General features: G+C 43.8%; 1 protein-coding gene across 3 annotated transcripts in view; it reads left to right on the top strand.

Moving 5' to 3' along the window:
* pdzd2 (PDZ domain containing 2) overlaps window positions 1-23,708 on the top strand; it is a 91,158-nt gene extending 67,450 nt beyond the window's left edge. For 2 of the 3 annotated variants that reach the window (XM_035379410.1, XM_035379412.1), the window contains 14 exons: window positions 237-462; window positions 1,532-1,649; window positions 2,958-3,090; window positions 6,009-6,096; window positions 6,278-6,381; window positions 7,347-7,512; window positions 7,858-8,741; window positions 9,481-9,625; window positions 12,914-16,133; window positions 17,541-17,658; window positions 18,463-18,564; window positions 19,059-19,329; window positions 19,642-19,776; window positions 20,152-23,708. In XM_035379410.1, the coding sequence (XP_035235301.1) occupies window positions 237-462; window positions 1,532-1,649; window positions 2,958-3,090; window positions 6,009-6,096; window positions 6,278-6,381; window positions 7,347-7,512; window positions 7,858-8,741; window positions 9,481-9,625; window positions 12,914-16,133; window positions 17,541-17,658; window positions 18,463-18,564; window positions 19,059-19,329; window positions 19,642-19,776; window positions 20,152-20,318 (5,877 nt within the window). In that variant the 3' untranslated portion in view covers window positions 20,319-23,708. The remainder of the gene's footprint in view (window positions 1-236; window positions 463-1,531; window positions 1,650-2,957; window positions 3,091-6,008; window positions 6,097-6,277; window positions 6,382-7,346; window positions 7,513-7,857; window positions 8,742-9,480; window positions 9,626-12,913; window positions 16,134-17,540; window positions 17,659-18,462; window positions 18,565-19,058; window positions 19,330-19,641; window positions 19,777-20,151) is intronic. The other variant, XM_035379411.1, reaches the window with a different exon arrangement.
* Window positions 23,709-23,877: the final 169 nt, after the last annotated feature.

Genomic DNA, 23,877 nt, shown 5'->3' with positions numbered 1-23,877 from the left:
ATACTGACAGGAGTAAGGAGAAAGGGTTTGAAAATGAGAGCAATATGGGGCTGTCTGCAACAATCTAGCCAGGAAAGTGAATCTTTGAGAACGTCCTGTTGATGCTGTCAGCAGCCCCGCCCCTCAGCTGGAACAATCCCATTGTTGTGCAGTCTTTGATTGGCAGCAGTGGGCTGGCTTTTTTCATTGTGAGCTGAGGGAAGGAGGCAGACTCACCCTTTCCCCCTCCCCCACAGCAACTGAAGAAGGGCGTGGTCACCCTGACGGTGCGGACGCGCCTCCGCAGCCCCAGCCTCACGCCCTGCCCCACCCCCACCCTGCTGAGCCGCTCCAGCTCGCCCAACTCCAACGCCAGCGGGGGCGCGCCCCTCCCGCCGCCGCCCATCGAGGACGGGGACGCGGCGACCCGCCGGGGGCCGGGGCCCAAGGACCGCATCATCATGGAGGTCACGCTCAACAAAGGTACGCGCGCATCCAAAACCCCTACCTCATGGGCCCCTACCTCAGGCAGGGCTGCCCAGCCCTGTTCCTGGAGATCTGCCGTCCTGCAGGTTTTCATTTCAACCCCTAATTTGGCGCACCTGATTCTACTAATTGTCGAATGGGGTGTGCTTTGTTAGGGTTGGAGTGAAAACCTTCAGGACGGAAGATCTCTCGAAACATGGTTGGTCATCACTGACCTAAGGCTTTCTGGGGCAATAAGGTATACTCTTTGTTTTGTTTTTCATCAACATTGTTTTCTATTACCATGGAATCACCTATAGAATTGGCTAGCAGTACCCCTGCATTTGAACTACATGCACTCCTCTGATGACTTGCCAGCCAGTGACTGTTTTTCACACTACAGGCCCCACAGTATCTCAGCAGAGCTAGCGCCGTTCAAAGGAAATATCTACTGCATCTCCCACTGAAAACAACTGATAAGCTTGCGGGTGCCTGCCATGTTTTTATGTGGAACTAATGCACCGTTAACCCTGAATGACCTGAACGCATCCTACCCAAGGCAGGCTGGACCCAATGCTTCCCAGCTGCTGCTCGCTCATGGTTGCAGTTGGGTAATAATATTGTTGAGGCTTGTATGTGAGTTATTGAACCCAGCCCAAGGACACAGTGGGTGCCATCAAGTACTGAGGGCAGGAGCCGTAAGTGTATTCTTTAGAAGAGCTAGTGATTTGGCAGTTGGCACCTGTACGGTGTGTGACCTGCTGCCACAGTAAGGCCATCGAGCACCGGACTAAGCGGTGTACGTGCAGATGGTCCTGCCAAAGCCCTAATGTTTATCCTGGAAAAGGAAACGTGTTACTGAGGAAATGACCGTCAGCAGATGCGAAATGGGAGAAATATGGAAATATCTCCAAGAACCTTTCCTCCCTTTTGATTTGTATCGCATGCTCATCTCTCTCTTGCTCATCTCACTCTTTCTGGGGTGTGTTGTGTGCTCTGCGAAAAAGATTTGTTGTGGATGTTTGTGTAGCGTCTGAGCGACGCAGAGAGGAATGTAGGTCGTGACCGGGCGTGTCCTGTGTTTCAGAGCCGGGGGTGGGGCTGGGGATCGGGGCGTGTTGCCTCACTTTGGAGAACAGCGCCCCCGGGATCTACATCCACAGCCTCGCGCTGGGGTCTGTCGCTAAGATGGACGGCAGACTGAGGTAGGTGGTGTTCCACAGCCTACGACTGCCACTCACAGCCTACAACAGTGAGTGGCTCACTTAGTTTTCTGTTTATTTTCACACCAGTTGTCTCACATACTGTGGAGTATGTGGGGGAAAAAAACATACTGTGGAGTTCTTGGTTATATGTTCCAAGTATTTATTAAAAACACTGTAAGGGCCTTGTACTTGCTGGTTGCTTGCTCATTCTGACAACGCCCACACGTCCACCTCTGGGCCTATATAAAAAAAAATATTAAAATTTCTCATCTGTTTACATGGAACTATATGTTGAATGTTAGCCATATTAAACAAGCATAAAAATAGACATGAACTGAGCACATTTTACAGTCTTCAGCTGGAGTTTTGAAAACATGCAAGGGAAACTAGTGAGCTATGCACAGCTGTGTGGTGAATTGTTTCACCCCGCATTTTCGGTACAGTTGGACACCAACAGCTGTACATTCAAAGAGAATTTTCAATTATTGAGTGATGTCCAGATCATTTTTGTTAAAGAAAAAGAAACCGTTTCCCTTACTAGATTGAAACCTATCGGACAGATATGTGTCTTGCGGTCTTCCTGCGTAGGAGTGCTATTTCAGTCTTCACACTTCTCTCATCTGAGGAAGGGTGGGTCACAATTCAGAGACCTCAAGGGAGAGGTTCTGGTGTGAACTCTTTCTCTGGAGGTCATACTTTAACAAGTGTGTGTGTGTGTGTGTGTGTGTGTGTGTGTGTGTTTGTGTGTGTGCGCGCGTGTGCATGGGTGTGTGTGCATGTATGTGTGTGTGTGTGCATGTTTGTGCATGTGTACATCAGTGAATCCTTGCTTATCCACATCCTCAGTGTCAGTTCAGAGTTCCTCTGGCTAGCAGTGGTCTCCTTTATAACAATAAATAGTCAAACTTTAACCTGACAATTGATGAAGACATCTTGCAATCATGTTCTCTAGTGTCAGATGCATTATTAAGGTTGGGTCAATGAAAGTTAGTCCTCTGGAATTAGTCATTGGAAAGATTTGATTATTTTATGCACATAATTTGTTTTTTTTAACACTAATCCTGAGGGATTTTCCTTTTGAAAGTTTTGAATGGAAAGATTTGATTAAGTATGCAATTACCGTTTTTCACTACTCCCAAGGGGTTCCCCTTGTCTAGCATTTTTGAGTGCACTGAGGGAATTTATTCATCTCCCTTAAGTAATATTCCAGTAGCTGGTGCATTGCTGAGATTCTCTGCTCGCTGACAGAACGGAATATTATAATTGACTGACTGGATGATCCGGCGCTGTCTCTCTGTGGTTCCGCAGCCGCGGGGACCAGGTTCTGGAGGTGGAGTCCGTCAGCCTGCGCCACGTAGCGCTGAGCGAGGCCTACGCCATCCTCAGCGAGTGCGGGCCCGGTCCGGTCAGCCTCATCATCAGCCGGCACCCCAACCCCAAGGTAAGAGCCGCCTGGTCCTCGAAATGACCTTTAACCCGAGCCCCTGATCCGCCTCTTACTGGCTCTAACTGACCTCTTAGTCCTCAACGTGACCTTTAGCCAACCCCTCATTTTAGGTTTTACCTAGACCTCTTTAAGCCACACTTAACCCTAACCAGACCCTTAACCCATTCAACCAGTCATGCCTTTGCATTTACATGATATGACAAAACCCTTAATTTAGCTCTTAGAGGTCCCTTTCATCCTCATGTTAAACCATCTCTTTAATCTTCCTGTAAACCAAACACCTTCATCCTCAACTTTAACCTAACCCCAGCCTTTCATCTACACATTAACCCGGCCCGACCCCCTTAAAACACGTCCGCACCTTTGTACAATTGTGCCCCTTCGTCTACACCCTAAACACTCCCGTTCCCTGCCCCTCTCCCTATAGAAAGACACGATCGTAATCTCCACAGGCACGGTCACAAGACCCCCCCCCACCCCCCCGCCCTGCAAATGCGCGGCCTGAGGCCGGATTCCGTCCGCATTCCTACAGAGACCAGAGACCAGAGACTCTCAGGCCCGCCTCCCACCTGCTAGCGTGCTATTCGCTCCTCCGCAAGCCCACAAGATTGCGAGTGGCGTTCTCTCTGACCTTAGCGGCGCTCTCTCGCCGAGCGGTGAGACACCGCTCCGCGCCGAGCTCCGCGGTCGGGCTGCGGCGGTCGGGCGGGGAATGCGCTGACTTTGCACATTTTTGATAAACGATCCCCGTTAATGAAGCTGTGGCTTCTACCAGACCCAGCTTCCCTCCTGACAGGGGTTAAGAACGCACCCCCCTGAAGGCTCTTAATCACTCACAGAAGAACGGAAACAGCTGTCAGTCAGGCCTACCATACTAACTTTACAGAGCTGCGCGTTTAATAACACAAACAAAATATAATTCATTTTAAAGGATTGTGAATTTGGTGACCTCTGCATTTCCATTTTGTTTACTTTACCCGCTCTAGTCCTGCCCTGACCTCGTATTCACTCTCATGTAGTTTGATATTTCCTTTTTCAAATTTCAGACCTCTTCGTACCATAGACAGGAAGTGAAGTATTTGCTGCTAGACACAAAGAGGCCTTTCTCATAGCACTCAATTGAATATCGCCGCCACATTCCACTAACATCTTTTATAAATTAGTCCTCAAGAGTCGAGAGCTGAATCACGTATACATTCACAACGCGCCATCTTTAAGTCCTGTGAAAAGCTCATTTGTATTCTTGATGTAATGAGTACTGTTCCTTTACTATGCTGTGTATTGTGTCTTGGGGTTTTATCGGACCAAGGTTCAGATTTTTGCTCTGAAAAGCTCCAAAACAAACAGCTCTTGCCTTAAATGAGGCAGGCCCACTTGTTCCTGATTGGTTGGTGGAGTCACCTGACCGGAGTCAAGATGAAATACTCTGCGTGGAGTCAAAGGAAGTCGAGGCTGCCAATACATCCACGATTCTGAAAGTGCTTCAGAAGTGCAGCATCAAAGCAAGCAAATATTTCACTGAATGCAAGCCAACAATTCATCCAAAGCTGGAAATAAAAATGTGAACGCTGAAGCTGATAGTTTCAAAAAATATGCAAACAATTAGCAACACGTTCACATTAACCTCAATTAGACTGGCAAATAAGCGTGTTCAGTAAGTGGAGTTAGTGCATTTGATGATAAGATGCTTAGATTGTGGACATAATTAAACCACAGACCGTAGCTGCCGATGTCACTTAACAACTTTAATGTGTCGCAATATGGTGCCATTACATGCATAAGTGGCAATGTTTGGCTAGGTTTTGGATGAATCTTGCAATACGTGTGGCCAAAACAGTTTCACATGAGAACAAGCCAACGAAAAGCTGTACATTTGTTCAGCCCTCATGATCCCAGCTGGAATTTATGGTAATACTTTTGTTTTTCTGCCGTAAGTAACGCACATTTTCTAAGCAGATGGCGGCATCGGTCAGTTATATTACACATAGGACTTTGTGCTGGGAATTCTTATATTATTTTTTGCAATAATATTTGAAAAAGACTCTCAAAATAAATTGGCTGTCAAATATCCAGTAACGAGGGTGGGAATTTATTGGCCGAAGGTGGATTATAATCCAGTTTTTGACTGACGACCTTAGTCTAAGTGCAGACTTTTTTTGCATTTCATATTCATGCTTGAGCAATTCTTCTTTTGCATTCCATTCTACTCATTTTCATGCAAAGCCACCAGGACAAAAGTGTAACTGTGAATTGCAGGCTTTACTTCAGACTGTAATTTGTGCATCCATTGTGCCTTTTATGTTGACTTCTGTGGTCTGGTGCCATCTGTTGGTCACATTTATTCTGAATGATTTGATATAACTGTGGCATTTGTGATGCATTATTTGCTTTTCCGATACCCCAGGGTGCACTGCTTCTTGTATTAAAAATCCAACATAGTCATGTAGGAGTTTCTCTGACTCTGAAATGTCATCCTGAAAATGTTTTTGAACATTTAATAGATATAAATACGCTACAGTTCCAGATTTTAGAAATGCTTATTGTAACAAATCACATCAAATATGAATATTAGAAGCTTGTTTATAGCACCAATCGATAAAGCAAATGATGCTGTGCATTTAGAGAAATTGACGAAATTGCATTGTGATAAATTATTTTCATTTCAGCCAGCCAAGCATACGCGTCGACAGTTATCAGATATTTTAACTCCCTTGTTTGTTTTCAGTTCACCTCCCTTGAACGTTCTGCCTGGAACACATGTTGCTGATTTATCCATTGAACGCCACACAGGGTCTTGGCATAGATGCTTATCGGAAAAAATGGACGTGTTAGTTCAGTATAATGAAAAACAGGGGGGACTTGGTGGGAAGCAATCTGGTTTTCTCACCGGTTTCTCTCTGGCTATTGTTCAGGTTTCGGAGCAGGAGATGGATGAAGTGATCACTCGCACCACACACAGAGAGAGCCTGAGCAGGGAGGGGCAGCCGTCTCATGTGCTGGGTAGGTTGAGTCTAATTTTGGCTGTAGGGTGTTTTTGTGAAATGTGTCGATTTGTGTATTTTCAGCTCCACCTTAGGGGCCACACTGCATACATTCTGTTACAGACACAGTCTGTGATTGGACAGGGAGCTTCTAAGAGTGTTACAATCCATCTAATTGGCTGTCTGTTGCTCCTCCGTAGGACTGCCATCCAAGAGCCCCTCTCCCTCTGTGAAAGCCAAGCTAAGCGAGGGAGGTTCCTCTCTCAGCTGGACCATGAAGAGGTTCCTGGAGCCGGCCAGCAGGGTAACCCCAAAACCGTTACACTATCACTGCAGACGAGACTAGCAAAAACAGCACTCAAAGTCCCACTAAGGGATATGTACATCTCAACAAAAAAACAATGACACAAAGTTTGAATGACCTCATTCTCTTCTCTCAGATGGTAAAAACACAGGGTCAAGAAACATGGGGTCGCATTGCTTTGGAATACAGCTTGTTTAATTTGTGTGAGCTAAGATAGCCAATATTGTTTCTTGTAAGTCATTTTAATAACAGTACTTTTAATGGTAGGCCTGTATTTACAGTGCTTTGTATGCATGAGTAACTTGGCACTTTGTACGTTGATAATGTTTTTGGTTGAGATTTGAAAGAACATCTGGTCCAGGACAGGCACCGTTTAGACTGTCCATTTTGCCTGTGTATCCAAGTATACTGCAATTCACTATTTGACCAGACTACTTTGATCAGATATTGTTATTGGCAGAAGACGTAGCTAATTGTCCAATGGGGAGAATTATTGATTGTGGAACTGGAACATTTGTGATGATGAAATTGGCAGGAAACGTGAGGTCAGAAGATACGGTACAGAAGTTAATGTTCTTAAGGGCTGAGAGTCTGTGGTCATTGTGGTTTTTTTTTGTCGGGAACCCTGAAAAGTGCCAAACTCTCAGTGCTGTGTAGGTATGGGGCATGCCCCGCCAAGCTGCGATTTGGCAGAGGGCCTGCCTGCCATCCCAATACAAATAGCAGACATGGAAAATCTTGTCGTTTCTGTTTAAAAGTTGAAGACTGAATCTCTCGCTCCTGTGCAGAGTTAAATAAAAGTTCTCCTGCTCGTGCTTCAGATCTGGGCCAATCATTAAAGGCCGCCCCCCCACCCCCCCCCCCCCCACGCCTGTCTGCTGGGAGAGCGGCCTTTTTTCGATAATCAGTTTAGCAGAGCAAGATGGCGTCCTGACGCTAACCTCCCGCCGTGATTACCTCCGCAGCAGGGGTCCTTGAGCTCGGAGGCCGAGCTGTCCCAGTACTTCCTGCACGACGTCCCCAGCCAGTCGTCCTTCTCGGAGAGCGTGGCCCTGGGCTCCAGCGACGATGACCTGCTCCCTCTCCGGAGCTGCAGCGCCTCCTTGGACCGCACCGGAGCCCAGCCTCACGGTGAAGATCTGCCCTTTCTGTACCAACGCTCGTTTTGCCTTGGCCGAGCAGCGTTGTTTATTACTTACTTGCTTTTATATTCAATGTGGATTTTGAGAGCGTTTAATTATTGGGTTTTATCAGGGTTTTGTCTTTATAATATTGAAATCCTCTTTTTGCTGTTTGTCAGGTTGAACTCCTGAAATGACTTTTAAAGACATTTTACAACTAGCATAGATGCAATGTGAAACAATGACCTATAATTTAAAAGTCTCAGACTTCTCACAAGTCTGTCCCTATGAAATAAAAGCTGGATTAAATTAATGAAGTGGAGCGTGGTAATGATTTTGTGTCTCCTAATGACAGCCTTTAAGGCCGGCCCCGGCGGGGGTGTGGACAGCAGCCCCATATGTGCGGACAGTGGGGGGAAGGCCCCAGGCCCGGTCTGCCGTGCCGTGGAGGTGGTCCGCCAGAGCAGCGCGGGCAGTAACCCCAGCTCGGTCCGCAGCCCCCTGCTTCGTCAACGCCGCGTCGTCTGCTACGAGGACGAGGCCAGCGACGAGGACGACGAGCCACTGCGCCCCGACTGCGACGGTGGCGCCCCCTACAGGAGGGCCCCGCCACCGGGGGCGGAGCCACGGAGGCTCGCCGACGAGGACCTGGGCATCGTGATCGCCACGTCGTCCGTGGAGGTGGACGAGGAGAGTCAGGACGGGGGGGACCTGCAGAGGAACCCGAGCAGCGACGCCCCCACCCCGTTCTACAACAGCTCCGCCGACTTTGAGGACAGCCCCCCCGCGGAGCCCTTCCCCCCGGGGGCGGAGTCTCCGTTCATGCCCATTCGGTGTTTCGAGCACGATGGGGGCGGGGTTGGCGGCGGCCTCGGGGTGCGGAAGGACGGGCACCGCGACGGGCAGGTGGAGTCCAAGCGCTCCCCGAAGCTGGAGCACAAGGCCGTGACCCGGGTCAAGAGCATGATGAGCATCGAGTGCCCCAACCCCACGCCCCGCCCCAAGACTGAGGAACCGCCCTCAGCCCCGCCCCTGCCACTGACAGGACCCCGCCCCGTTCCCCGCCCACCGACCCACTGCAAGAGGGCGGAACCCAGCGAACTGGCTGGGGTTTGCACCATCGAAACGGTGGTGCTTACGAGAGCCAAGGACGAGAGCTTCGGCCTGGACCTGGAGATCAAGTCTTCCCCTCTGAAGGTGTTGATTACAGGGCTCAGACCAGGAGGGGCTGCGGACAGAGTATGTCATTTCCTTTATTTAAAAAAAAAAAAAAATCCTGCAAAAAGAACTTGGTTTACTCTTTATATGGCCTGCAGTGTAGTTCAAAGTTGTCATTTTCACGGTTAACATCTGTATCTTATTGAAGCTTGAACATATTTGTCATTCTTTTTTGTCAGAAAACCCTGTGCTTGATTTTTAAAGTGGTGAATTCAATGTTCTGAAAGCTCTTGAAGCTTGAAGTTGAAGAGTGGTATAAAATCCTTGATTTTCTGTGGATTTATGAATTTTATGACACGTTAGTCTAGAGTCTGTTACAATATTATTAATTTACAAATAAGGCCCTTGAAGACTTAGAAAAATTTTCTGTTGAAGATCATTGAACCAATCAACTCAATTAGGCATTTGAAGTACTGTACAAAAAGGCACTCACATTTGTAAGCAATTTGTCTTTCAATTACCATTTAATAACTGTAACTAATCAGAATTTTAAATTAATTTGATGTTTACTGTATGAAGCTGGGAGGCATTTGACAGCGATCCCCAAAGAACATGTTCATTTGGGTGTACCACAGAAACGCTGTGAGTCATCGTTGCATGCTTCTGATTCCAACCGTTTATTAATTTAGGCCTCATGAGAAATTACAACCAGCAACCGTTAATACGTGCGAAGCGCTGGCTTGCTCTGTGGTTTTTGAGCGGGAGACGATAGGTGGCCGCGGCAACGCATCATTCCCCCCTTTCCGTGTCCCCGTTTTAGGAATCCATGGGGAAGTTGTGCGTTGGCGACGAGATCGTGGCGATCGGAGATACCCTGGTGTGCACCTCGTCCTACCAGGAAATCTGTGACCTCATGCACAATCTTCCCGTCACTCTCATGTTAGAGATTCAGAAGCCAGTCTCGGGTGAGTCACTTGTTCTTTCTCTGCCTTATGGGTATGAATTCAGTGATTGTGGTGGAAGAGATGTTTCTCCTTAATCTCTTATTAGCCAGCTAACAACTTCCTAGTTTTCTTCTTGCTTTGATAATACATACCCTTAATACATTTGAAATTCTGTAAAGGGTGCAATAGTAACTAATGTGTTCAACTGCACTTGTCTGGAAAATGCAACAGTGGTGATAATTTCTAGGGACTGTATCTTAAGAAAATAATATTTGGACATACAGGGCATTTTTTAATAATTAAAAATTTGATATTGTTGTCCAGCCATTTTTCAATAATATATTCCTGGAGTTTTAGATCTGGTATGGTTGCTGTTTAACAGAACTGAATATAAATGGAGGGCAGTGGTATCCTCTCACTATAGAACCATACCAAGAGTAAACTCCAAAGGTTCTTTTCTGAATTTTCAAACTAAGAAGTTCCACACTACTGTTTCAGAACCGCTCTTTTCCAAGGCTGTGGAGAGCTGCTCAGCACCAAGTGGACCTCTTTCACTCTCCAGAACAGGCCAAATTCAATTTATCTGAGCTTTTCTTTTCTTTTTTTTTAATCAAAAGACTTTATTCCGGAAAGTTTCTTCTTCAGAAGCCCATCTTACGCTTGACATACTTTTCTCTTGATGTAATAAGAAACATCAGCGGTCCAAGTGTGATCAGCAAAGTGCATTTGAACCCCAAAGCTGGACTGAAATGAACCACCTAGTCTGTCTTTCCCTCACGCTGCGTAAAGACGTAGGAACTCAGCAGCCTTGTCCTTGCTGGCAGTGTCTTTCTCCACCACAAAGGGGACTGCAAGCAGCTGGCTTTGTGTCCATGGTGACTATTGCTTCGTTTCTTCAAGTAGATCCAGTAGACGCGTAGGAATACTTAGCCCCTTCCCCCACTCAAGCACCACCACCCACGTCCATTTGCTAGTGTGCCATAACATCACATAGACATTTGATTTGGTCTGATTGCTGTGAGCTACTTGAACCACCAATGGACAAGAGGTTGGAAACATCCTAATGAATGTCATTAAAATCTGTTCCTTGTGGATTTGAATAGTGTCTGTTACAAAATGTGTGAAAGATAATTTCACATTGCAGATATAGAGTAGATTCTGACAGGTCCCTGATTTACTGTCATTGCAGTAATTTAATGAGGTTACTAATAATGAGGTTAATAATCTCATACTTTTCAGCATGTGCTCATAGATGAACTTGCAATCTTTCCCAGGGTCTGCTATTTGTTTTAATATGCTACCGATTAACATATTTCATGCCCAATTAGACGAACTGTGGCTTGGAGTGGAAATAGTATTTGATTCACCAGAAGCTTATTCATGAAGTAATATGAAAATGCTCACAGCAATTACACCAACTGAAATAACTTAGAAAACTGTGCTTGTGTATTTGTGTATGACTGTCTCTGAGTATGTATACCCTTATACATACATTGTTCAATAATGCACACAGCTATCTGCATATGTGTGAATGTGTGCCGTATCAGATTAATCTGAGGAAATGGCTTTCTGGTCTACAAGTGACTGCAGAAGGGATGTGTGGAGGACTAGTACTGGTTCTAATTTGAGCTGGAGTTTGTGCATGCACATGAGGTACAATGATCACAGTGGTACCAACTTTAGTGTGAAGGGGGTGGGGGGGGGGGCGGGGGGCAAAAATTGATTTGTGCCACTGTTGATGGAAAGAATTGGAAAAATTCTTTGCAGATAACACATTGGGGGTAATGTGTAACAGCCCCCAATATATACCAGTAGCTAGCAAAGTGCATCTGAGCATCTGAGCCCAGCCTAAGCAAATTCCGTTAATTCAATTTAACTGTTAAGTGAAATGTTTAATTGTTTGAGCTGTACAAGTCATATGCAAGACACGTTAGGGAAGATTAATCTTAAGTGCACTGCATTTTGACCTTACCTCCTCAGAATGCAAATGCCAATTTTACTGTCCGTCAATTACGTAACATATTCCATTTATTGCAGCACAAAATCAAACAAACTGTGCAAACAAATTAGTGTCTTAAACACCTTGATTATTAACGTCAGAGTGAATTTTTTGGTCCCTTAGTCACTGCATGTACTGTACAAATATCAAAGGAAGCTTTGGCTGCAGAGTACAGGAGTTCAGCTTGTTCTTCAAGAAAAGCATGAACTGGACCAGTGCATGATCAGGTTTTGGGCTTACGGTTCATCCATGGTTTTATCCCTTCATTATAATGAAGGCAAGCAAGCATGATCTTCTGGGTTGCACTGCAAAGAATTCTGTCTTAACAAGTGTTTTACTCTTGTAATGACTCTTAAAATCCATTTCTTTCTGTCAAGTAGAACATACTAGCCTGTTTTAAGTAACTTTTTACCATTGTCAAATCTTGAAATGAGTCACCTCATTGGTGATCTTTTTGTCTTCTTTTGCAAAAATGTCATAGAAATAACATTTACAAGTAAATATAGGACTAAAATCCTTGTTAAGACTAATTATTTTCTTGGTTTTTGCAGTGTAGTAGATGAAGTGATTTAGAAGTCTTTCACTTTGTGTTTCATCTCGTGCTGAAACTAAGGAATGATTTTATTTTAATTTAATTTAATCAGAGTTGAAGGCATATTGATTTATAGAGGAAACGAGTCTCACTGCTGTCAGGTTGGTGATGTTTCATCACAGCCGCTGAATAATATGGGTCATATTAATGTAACTCCATTAAAATCTGACAGAGTATTAATCATATCTGGGCCACCACTTGAAGCTAAGTTTCCCTGCGTAATTCAAACAGGCTGTTAAGAAGGAAGCAATACCATTAGTTTTAATAGTGAATGAATGAGAAAGATATGTTCTCCTAAGAGACTGTATAAGTATTTTAAATCACAGTAATTTCAAAAGTGAAGATATTTGTTGATACTAATTTCATAATCAAATTATATTTCTTATACTGTAGTCAGTGATAGCAGTTAGCCTTCAAAAAATTACATCATTAAAAAAAACTTTACGCTTTACAAACTTTCAACTATACACTGAAAAAGCCATGAAAGATCCTTTATGAAACTTTTCATTTCCTATCCTAAATACGATATTTCAGCTCATTAATGGGGTAGAGTATTTCTTCTTTATAGCTGTATTCTTCTTTATACTCTGTATTTGCAAGCCGTGACTCATCTTACTCCTGATTAAGCAAGGCAATAAGGAGACTATTTTATCTGTTAAATTGTTTATAAAGAATCTCTTGTAATTTTAATATTTTTATTGCTGTTCCCATCCTGCAGCTGTAGATCGGCTATCTACTCTGATGATGTCATCTGGCAATGAAGGAAACCCCAGGGTGGATTCCTTCAAAAACACCCCAGAGGTTAATGATGAAGCACTCAAGAGGAAGGACATAGCAAATCATGGAAGCACCCCCTCGCAGACTAATTCAAAACATCCTTTTCAAACAGACCCCAAGCACGAGGTGCCTGTCACTGACATTGATAACATTATATCTGAACTGTGCTCCTCGTCAGACAAAGTTCTGAGAAGTGAGAACAAGAACTCTAGTTTGAATGCACACAGTAATGGAACCACCGTTAGCCCGATGCACAATGTTCTTAACCCGCAAGGAAACAAGAACTGTTCGGCTCAGGAGCCGCTGGTACGGCCTAACGTTTTGGATTTTTCGGTTTTGGATGGAGGAACTACAGGTGGTCTGCTCATGCCCATGAGCAAAACATTCTTGCAGAGCTACTCTAGGAACTTTGGCAATATGAGCGAGGAAGTGACTAGCATTCCAAATGGACCCACTGAGGAGAAAGACGGCGAAGCTTCTCAATGCATGTACAGCATGGTGGATGACAGTGAGTCTGAAAGCGACTCCACCTCTGAGAAGGTCCACCACATGGCTAATCCTGCAAGCTCTGGTCTGACCCAATGTGCCGAGCCACAGGAGGTGGACTCAGAGGAGGAAGTCGAGATTTGTTACAGTGAGAACCACAACTCTAGACAGCAGGCAGTGGACTGTACAGTAAAAGAAAGTTCTGTAACATCATCTCCCTGTGAGGTCATAAGCTCACAGAATGTGAAGAAAGGGTCCTTTGATTTTGGTCAGGAGGAACCTCCCCTCTCTCCTCCAAACCAGTCTGCCTTGAACCCAACCTCCCCTTGTCAGACAGATGAAGAACTGACTGTGAATGACTCTGAACCTCTGGAACCTCAGCACCCATCTTGCACCAATAAAGATAGCCCTGATGAAGCTAACCAATCACAGACATCTTCTGAGGTGCCTCTTTTACCATGTACTCAGTCCACTGATAACCTACTCATGTCTGAAAGGAGTAACCCCACAAGTGAAGAGAAAAAGGGATGCCAGTCTTCCACCTGTGCTACACCTAAGGGTGTTGAGATATTAGGCCAGCATGGTGGCATAGCATCATGTGACACAATTTTGGCCACTACCAAAGCTAGCCAGGAGTCCTCCCACTGTGCTATACCACCTAACAGTGTTGAGATGACTGACCAGCACGGTAATATAGCAGCCAGGCCATGTGACAAGCTTGTGACCACGACCAAAGCTAGCCAAGCTTCATTGAGTGTGGGCGATTCTTCTCTCATGCAGGCTACCTGTCACATGACCGCAAGGACACAAGAGCGGACAGCAAAGCTTCAAGCAAATACTTTGCTGTCTCCTGAGAAACCCCCAGAACTTCCACCATCATCCAAGTCCTCTGAGTCAAAGAATTCCATTTACTGTGATAGTAAATCCAACGGGAGGACATCAGCTGCACCTGCGTCACAAAATGGTGAGAAAGAGAAAGCACAGAGTCCTCCCGAAATGCAGAACTCCTCCAGTCATGGTCCTGAGGCCCCAGGGATCAACTCAGAGAACGACTGCTCCAGCTCCACTCAGTCAAGCAGCAGAGTCAAGCTGACTGAAAAATTGCCAAAAACCAACTCCCCTTCGAAACTGAAGGGCCTTAGTGTTAAAAGTAGAAGTAGTAGGGTGCAAGACCAGCCTGTTACAAAACAATCAAGGCCTGAGAGTCCCGTACAGAAGACAACCCCAGCCTCCCCAGTTCAGTCTCCCAAAATCCAGGCTAAGAGGCTTTCTTTTCCGGCCAATTTACAGGCAGGTAAACAGGTAGACAAAAGCACACCAGCTTCACCCAGGCTTCCCAACCACAGATATGGTAAGGTGTTGAATGATCCAGGTGCTTCAGTGATGGAACCTCCAAATTTCTGTTTGACATACACGCCTAGTAGTCCACTTGCGAACAAGAGGAAAGAATCCAAGGCTAACAAGCCAAAGGCAGAGGTCAATACTAGACAGGAGGAGCCCTGTTTAAAGTCAAAAGAGAGGCCTGTGGTGATTGCAACTCAGAGGAGTTTCATTGAAGTGCGGCTGTCGTCCTCATCCTTGCCCTCATCCTCCGCGTCCACACCCATTTTGGGAAGAAAAGAAATCCTAGAGAAAACTGCCAGCTCACACTATACTTCAGGATCAGGTACTCCAAGTCCACAAAGCCTGGCAGAGCTATCTAGCTCTTCTCAAAATGGAGAAAAGTTCAATTCAGTCTCAAATGATGAAGCTACAGATTCAAGTGTTGCTGCAGATGAACAACTAGACTTTATAAATGATGGCCAAAAGGACGGCGTTATCAAAAACCACATCAGCATCAAGGAGACGGACGACTTTGAAGCTGGCCGGTTAAAATTGCGCCTTTTGAAGTTGGATCGTCGGAGTTACTCCACGGACACCAGCGCTCCTGCAGTCGCCAACCCTTTTTCTGTTCGCCAGAGAATCAAGTCCTTCGAGAACCTGGCCAGCTGTGACAGGCCGGTCACCAAGTGCATTGACATCCAGTCCTACGCGATCACGTCCAAACCCCCACTGAGCAGGAGATCGTCAGGCTGCGTCACCGCGGCGAACTCCCCCTCGACCGACCACCGCACTTTGAGGCGGAGCCTAAGCTCATATGCCGATAACCTGTGCGACGTTCCTCCGCCGTCACCACAACAGAGGAAGTCTCCTTCCGGTGCGGCTCCGATGACCTCGGACGGCGGTCTGGATTCCCACGCAGAGGAAGAAACCGTTCCTGCCCCGTCGGAACTGGGGCCGGGCTGCCCGCCCCAGACCACGCCCGCTGTGCGGAGCAGGCCTGCCCGTGGCCGTTCGGGGCTGTCCCGCTCCCGGCTGAGAGAGCTGCGGGCACTGAGCATGCCCGACCTCGATAAGCTTTGCACTGAAGACTTTGCCAAAGTGGCGGGCGGCGCCACCGCCGCCGCCACTTTCAAGACCGAGCTGGAGATCCAGCCCAGAAGGTCTGCTGGGAACCCCCCGGAGAGTACGCCATGTTTGAGCTCTACGGCCCCTGGGGGGTCTGACCTCCCCAGGGCCAGCAGGAGTGGGGCATCCACTGGAGGGGTGGGAACTGCAGGATCAGCACCTGGAGAATATTTTCAAAAGAGCAAGGCAACTGAGCAGCAGTCTCCAGACAGCAGCTGGTCAATCAGGTGAGTGGGGGAGCTTCCTTTGCCTTATGTAATATGTTCCTTTACCTATATTTGTTTTTCACACTTATCCCTTTAATCTCACTGGTTTGCCCACATATTTTAAATATTTTGAGAGCAGGCTTCAGGCAGGAATCTATGCTAACTTTTTTTCCAAGGAGCACATGTTCTCCTAACTTGAAAAAAATTAGGAGTACAGTAATGAACCACAATTAGTAGATGTGCTCCAAAATTATTATTCTTTTTTTTTTTCAGGAGCAAATGCTCCGTAGCACTGTAGAGCCCTGGTTGAGGTATAAATATTTTATCTTGGGTAATAAGCTGTAATGGTAGCCATAATTTCTAAGGATGTGAACTAAAGAATTTTACAAAGAAGATTTTTTTTAATGCCTTGCACTTTCAGTATTTTCTGTTTTTCAGTTATCAAAACAGGCATACAGATTTGTCTTCATCTTATTTATTATTTTAAAATAAATTATGTAAAACATTTAGTTATGCTGTACAATCATGATTGGGAGATCCTAAGAAAAATCAATTATTAATCTTGTCTTTCAAATGTTAGTCAGTTTGCCAGCTTCAACCAAATACATTTTATTTAAGTGGAAAAATGAAATGCAGAAATCAGCGAGATCTTAATTCAAACAGATTGAGTTCTGTCCTGGTTTCTACTCAAAAAGATGAAACTCAGTTAAGTCTTTGGGGCACATCAAGTGAAAACAGACCTTTATGTCGTTCTGAAATTAGCGCATTTAGTCAAAAAAAAACAAAAACGTAAGCCTGCAAGCGGCATATCTCCACTTCCCCTGTGGCTTACTGGTGTCCTGACCCTGCTGCGCTCTGTTGATTTACGGTGCAGTCTCAGTGTACAGCCTGCTTATCTGGGGTCGCCTTCAGACCGAGACAGATGACTTCAGTTATTGAGGCTCACCAGACCGCAGAGCCCCAGCTGCACTGATGTTGTTGTGACTTGGAGAACTAGAACAAATTTTTTTTAATGAAAAAAAGAAAAAAGAAATTCCTGACACATTTTTGTCTGTCAGCACAATTTGCACTATCACGTTGTAATGTTTTATAAACAGTGGGGCTGGTATAAAAAAATATACTATACTATAAATTTTTATTAATACATAAGTCTGCTGGTATTTTATGTTTAATAGCATATGTTATTTTTACAGGTGTGATTGTTGGGGGATTAAATGATCTGTCTTGATATCATATCCCCTTGCAAAACCATATGCGTCTTGTTTTTGTCATAGTAAGAATTTCACAATTGGTTTTGCAGTCATCTTAACTGAAGTTGTTTAACTGATTTGCTGTAGATATGATGTGCTCACGTGTCGCAGTGGGGGGTGGGGGGGTGGGGGGTTTCCATGGTTAAACTGAAATCCATGCTGTGCGTTTGTCTGGTAGTTTGAGCGAACTGGCCGCCTCCCCCTCGGAGCAGAGCAAGCTGCGGGGGGCTCTGTCGCCGCTGACCGATAAAGCAGATGTGTGCACGCTGATACAGGAAGCGAAGGCTCTCTCTGAGGTGATCTCACCGTGCGCTGCTGTCATTGGCTTATGGCACTGATGCCTTCCCTCCTCTGCTGTATGCACAAATGTCTCTTTGCAAGGCTTGACTGATGTGATTTTTTAATGACAGCTTGGTGGAAACATTTCACTTTAAGTCTTAAATTCTTGGAGTTTTTTACCGTGTCCAATTCTGGACTAGGCTGGGAATTTTTTAAAAAAGGATGAAAGGATGAAGGTAATTGTCTTTATATGATCAAGGTTTTAGAGGTTAATTATTTTTGTACCTAAAATAGGCTCCTGTGCTGTGCTATCTTTGAATTTCTTCTGTCACAAAGCATAATGGCAGAATGCCATGGCTCTTCAGCATTTTAGTATGAATTACACCATGCATAAAAAATAGGCCACTGTGAAGCTGTTAACACATTACTTCTAAGACTCGGCACAAACAGACGACAAGCAGTCAGTAAAGATATCCATTTAAAGGACATGCTCCACATTCTCCTTTTGGACAAATTAGGCATGACATACACTTTTCCACTAACAAGGATGACCAGTCAAGAGACAAACTGATTATTTTGCATGTGCCAACAGCTAGAGTGAAATGGGTTCCATTTTAATATAAGCTGTGTGATTATAATTGTAGAACAAAGCATAAAACCAATCTTTTATTTGATATCTCTTGGATGCAAATCTGTTCTCCCCTGCACTGCAGTGTAAAATTAAATTTTTACCCCCATTTTTAGTTAGCTTCTGGAGAAAGCAGTGCATAGGCAGTGTGTTTTATTTGTTTTATTGATCTCCTCCCTGTTGGACTCCCCAGGTTAAAGAAGGTGTTCATTTTGTGGTCCTGACTAAAGAGGAAGGCTCCGGGCTGGGCTTCAGCATTGCTGGCGGGGCTGATTTGGAACAGAAGTCAATAACTGTAAGCAACGGGTGTCTGTCTGTGTGGTTCGCTGCGAGGTGTATCTGTCTTGAAATTCACTTTTCTTCATCGATTCTGTACTCAATAGAAATAACTTAACATCTAGATATAAATTGATGTTATAAGGCAGGTGTGTCCAATCTTGTCTGAAAAGGGTTGATCTTGGTGTAGGTTTTTGTTATAGCCCATCGCTAAGACACCTGATTCTACTTATCTGCCCTTTTCAGGCAAGATGCAAAATGAAATGTTCGTTGAAATGTTTATTGTGGCTCTCTGTATCTTTCTGAAATACTTCAGCTTTATTTTCCTTTCAAGACTTTTCTGTTTTAAAACATTTTTAAAAAATGATTTTTCAAATACACATTACATAATTTAACAAATACATAAATACATTTTGCAAGTATGTTCTTTGACTCCCCCCAGTGTTGAAGTAAAATCACTCAAAAGTGATTTATCAACGCACTGATTAAAAAAATCATCTATATTATGGGTAGGTCCATCGGGTATTTTCCAGAGGGGTGGCTGGAGTGGAAGGTACCATTCAGAGAGGGGACAGCATAATGTCCATCAATGGCACCAATCTGAGAGGGACCACACATGGAGAGGCCCTTTCCTGTCTCCACCGTGCCCGGCTGCCCAGGCATGCCCTGGTTGTAATTCGCAGGGGAAAGGACAGTGAACCCTCGTCCCAGAGACAAGATGTCTCCACCAGGATTGGAGGTTGGGCTGCAGGTTCCAGAGACGTTACTATGGACACAGGACCAGGTGAGGAGATGAAGCTAGCAGACCACCAATGATTACAATTCCATATTGTATGTTTCTGAATACATTCACTCAATATGCACTCAAATGTGTGTGTGCATATAAGTATGTTGTAGCCACTTCATCTAAATATTGTAACAATACTTTTTGAACCTCTATGAGCTTGCAGGTGTTTTAATGGTCTCCACTGTCTCTAAATACCATGTTGAGGACTGTTTCTTGCGTGAAGTGTAATGGTGTGATTTCCCTTCGGATTTGCTGCTTTCTCCCTCTGGTATCCTGCCCCCTTCCTGGCCACGCCCCTTCCTGTGCCAGCTGTGGAGGTGGGCCCTGATGGAGCTCTAAGCGTGGAGCTGCTGAAGACTTCGGCAGGTTTGGGCTTCAGCCTGGACGGGGGCAAGGCCTCGGCCCAGGGGGACAGGCCGCTCAATATCAAACGCATTTTCAAAGGTAGAAATCTGGATCTCCCCGCTAGCCTTGATCTGTAATGCGCTTACTGAGAAAACCTCGTTCTACAATTCTGCCATTTAATACATTGAACTGTTTTTAAGGGTAACTATGGCAGACTTGGTTTTTAAGTCTGTGCCATGCGTGTGTTTCTGCATGTCTGTATATGTGAACATGCTTTAAATTTCCACTGTTGGTATATGTGAGCAGGACACCTAACCTCAATTGCTTCAGTAAAATATACTGCTGTATAAATGGATTGTACATAAAAAATGTAATCTCTTAATTTCCTCTGTGTTGTCTGCTCTCTGTAAATGTCCTGTAATGAGATTTGTTAGCATTGATTTGATCAATTGTACTTTCTCGTTTATTCCCTAGGGGGAGCTGCAGAGCTCTCAAGAGTCATTGACGTTGGAGATGAAGTTCTTGCCATCAACGGGCAATCCCTGCAGGGCCTCACGCACTGTGATGCTTGGAACATTATCAAGGCTGTCTCAGATGGCTCGGTCCAGCTAGTGATCAGGAAACCCAGAACTTCTGTATGACAATGGGGCTCTTTGTCTGGTATTTTGTATTGGTCTGAAGCTGAACTGGACAGCATATGTGACAAAAACAAAAAAAAACAAGAGGACCCAACTGTGTGCTGTGTATATAAGAGATGAACTATTACTTTCAAGTTTTTATACCTTCAAAATGGTTATATTTGTGATATTAATATTTTTATCCATGTGTACAAATGGCTCGTACAAAAGATCTATGGCACTAGTACTATTGTACACAATATGGTGGGGGGGAGGGGGGGCTGTGATGAATTTATCCATTTTTATTTTCAAGGAGTAATAGTAATGAGCATATTTTAACTGCTGTTTTTCCTTTATTATTCTGATTGGGCTTGAAGAAATACGAAAAATGATTTCAAAATTACTTTCATTGTGATGCAACTAAGCTGTTCCTCATTCTAATTGGAAACCAAACCTCTTTCACAGTGACATAGGAGATCGGTGATGTCACAACGCCATTGCTTTTTTTTACTGTCACTATGTCTTGCTTCAGAGTTCTTATGGGGCCTCTCAAGAACCCTGGGTTGAGTTAACACCGTTTCATCTGAAAGGCATACTATGCAGGAATTTTTTACTTGAAAATATTATAAAATATCCAGGCTAAGGTATATCTATGATGCACTGGCAATCTTGGTGGTGCCACCTGAAGTTCGCCAAGGGAGCGAAAAGTGAATTGTAGCTGGCTTATTATTGGTTGGACCTGTTACACCTGTTACTGTAATGTTACATCTAGCTATGCGGCTAGGGTTTCCAAACATCTAGTTTTTAACCAGAGTGTCTGGTTTTCAAATTGTTTGTACATGCCCGGTCCATGGACCTAACTGGACAATGTAGTCTAATGTCTGGTCCAACTCCAAATAACTGATGGGAGAAATTTACCTGTAGTTTCTAAAGAATTAGCGTGCCTGTGACTTAGTTGGGTACACGGGAGAATGGGTGGGGTTGAAGGCAGAGGAGGAGACCTCTTTGATTGTGAACACAGGTTAAAAATTCCTGCATAGTATGACTTTTAAACAGTGTTTTATCTTACCTGCCTTTGTTTGAGAGGCAAGTGGATTTATATTTAGGTTTCCGGGTCGGTTGCTTCCATAAAAGACGTGAAATAAACTCTTCCGCTGTACCCTCAGTCTGAAATGGGCTACCTCACCCAGGTGCTTTGCTGATCCACACCTTTCTTGAATTGCTGTACTTCATAGTTTCATTTTTGAATACCACACATATGCTGTAGTAGTCTAGTACTTGAATGTCCAAACCCAACAATTACAAATTGACTAGTTAATTTAAGGTTTTAATTACCACTGTTACCACATAAAAATTATTATGCTAATCAATTGCTGTAGTATGTGGAGTCCTGTTTGGTGAAATAATTATGCTTTCATTTTTTTTTTTCGAGCTTCTGTTTGCCTTTTTAAATTTAGTAATACTTGTTTTTCCAGTTTAACCAGAGTGACAGCCCATTTTCCAGCCAGTTTTTTTGAAATGAGTAAGTTTTTGTATAATTATGAAAGCACTGCGGTATCAAATATCATGGGTGGCCCAAGATGGAGTTCATTCTATTCATCCCTTATCTAACCTGCTTAATCCTGATCAGGGTCATGGGGGCACACGTTGGGGAAATACATCGCAGGGCATACACTCCATTGACTCATAGCTACGGGTAATTTTATTTCTCCAATTAGCCTAACTTGCATGTCTTTGGACTGTGGGAGGAAACCAGAGTACCCAGAAGATACCCATGAGGATTCGAGGAGAACCTGTACACTCCACACATTCAAACCTGGGACCTTCTTGCTGTGAGGCAAGAGTACTATCCACTGCACCACCATGCCACCCCAATTAAGTTAGTTTGGCTTGTAAAATGACTGAATTATCTGACAGCATACTTGTTGGCCAGTAATAGAGGTGTCTGAAGTGTTGTCCAAAAACTTAGTAGTATTAATGTGCATAACAATTAGGGAAAGTTTGGAAATGTGTGTACATGAAAAGATGAATATACATTACTAGGTACTATGATGCATTACGTTTTGTACGGAACTGCAATTTTTTATTTTAAGTTTCTCTTCTCAAAAAAGTAGCAGTTGTATACAAGCAGTAGGATTTTAAGTGAGACCATCCATGTGCAGTGAAATGTATTTCTGCAAGATGTTAATATTGACTTATTCCAAGCAAGTATGGGCATAAACACAACACACACAATGATATAACGATAAATTGCCAAAAGAACATTTGACTGGATAGCAAACCTGTTGAAGCTGTTCAAAAGATAGTCATGTTCATATGTATATTGTAGGACTCTTTAAATTCTGTTTATATGGTTTTGATACTTCCCATGATCCTATAGGTTTTTTTTTTGAGATGCATTTTCGGTACAATATTAAACATTGTTTAATTACATTTGCAAAATCCCATGGGTGATTTTGCCTGTATGTTTTGTCTATGCATTTTTAATTAAATAACTTCTCAAAGACTTTGGATACAACTTCTCTGTAGCAAAATCTGCTAAATTATTTTTTTTACATATTAAGGTTAATTTCATATGATGTAGAGGAAGGCTGCCCAACCCTGTTCCTGGAGATCTACTGTCCTGTAGGTTTTCACTCCAACCCTGACAAAGCACACCTCCTGCCACAGCTAGAGATGTTGTTGAGTGGCTGATTCATAGAATCAGGTGTGCCAAATTAGGGTTGAAATAACCTGCAGGATGATGGATCTTCAGGAACAGGGTTGGCAGATCTAGTGTAGGGGGTAATTTATTGTAAATGATGTTGACGGTCAATATAAACTCTACCATGCTCATAGCCCTTGTCAAGCACAACTTGTTTGCAATACTCAGTGTGAATACTCTTACTGTACTATACATTTTTTTCACTCATTGTACTATATGCTATTAGAAAACTGAATCAGCAGTGGGAATAACGCAAACTGTACTATTTTATCTTTTGAAGCTGTCTGATTTTAATATATAGACATTGATACGAACATAGTTTTTCGAAGGCTGTGGAATTTTGTTTTGTGATTCAAAAACAAATAGCTGTAAACTGAGACTGATGTTGTGGGATTAAATTTTCAGTTCACACATCATTAAACATTATTTTGAGACTTACTTGATTAAATCCTCTACTAGAATTTATGTATTTAAATCAGGCTTTTGTACTTGTAATATAAAATGTCAAATTGCGCAGTGCAGTTATTTGAACATAAAATGCCTATGGATTTATTTAAAAACTGAAGAGAATGTCCTGTCTCTGTAAACTGTAACTGAGGAAGAATTGAAGAAAACTGGCTTGTAATGTGACTGTTAATCAAGGTATGTTTGTATAGTATGCTTTGTCATTTGATGTACATGTAGCAGTGATAAATTTTTTACAGTCATGACTTGCTTTATTATCGTACTGTTTGATATTATGGTTTTTCTTTCATATTGCTTTTTCTACGTTAAAGAATATTTGGAAAAAAAGGTGCAGTGTGTTGAACGCAACCCCATGATTAAAATAAATTATGACAAAGACAGAAAAATGCATGCTCACAAAGCAGAACTGAACTT

Source organism: Anguilla anguilla, chromosome 10, assembly GCF_013347855.1.
Source record: "Anguilla anguilla isolate fAngAng1 chromosome 10, fAngAng1.pri, whole genome shotgun sequence".
Lineage (NCBI taxonomy): Eukaryota > Metazoa > Chordata > Actinopteri > Anguilliformes > Anguillidae > Anguilla > Anguilla anguilla.
The sequence above is the reverse complement of the archived record's forward strand: the minus strand, read 5'-3'. Positions and strand labels throughout refer to the sequence as shown.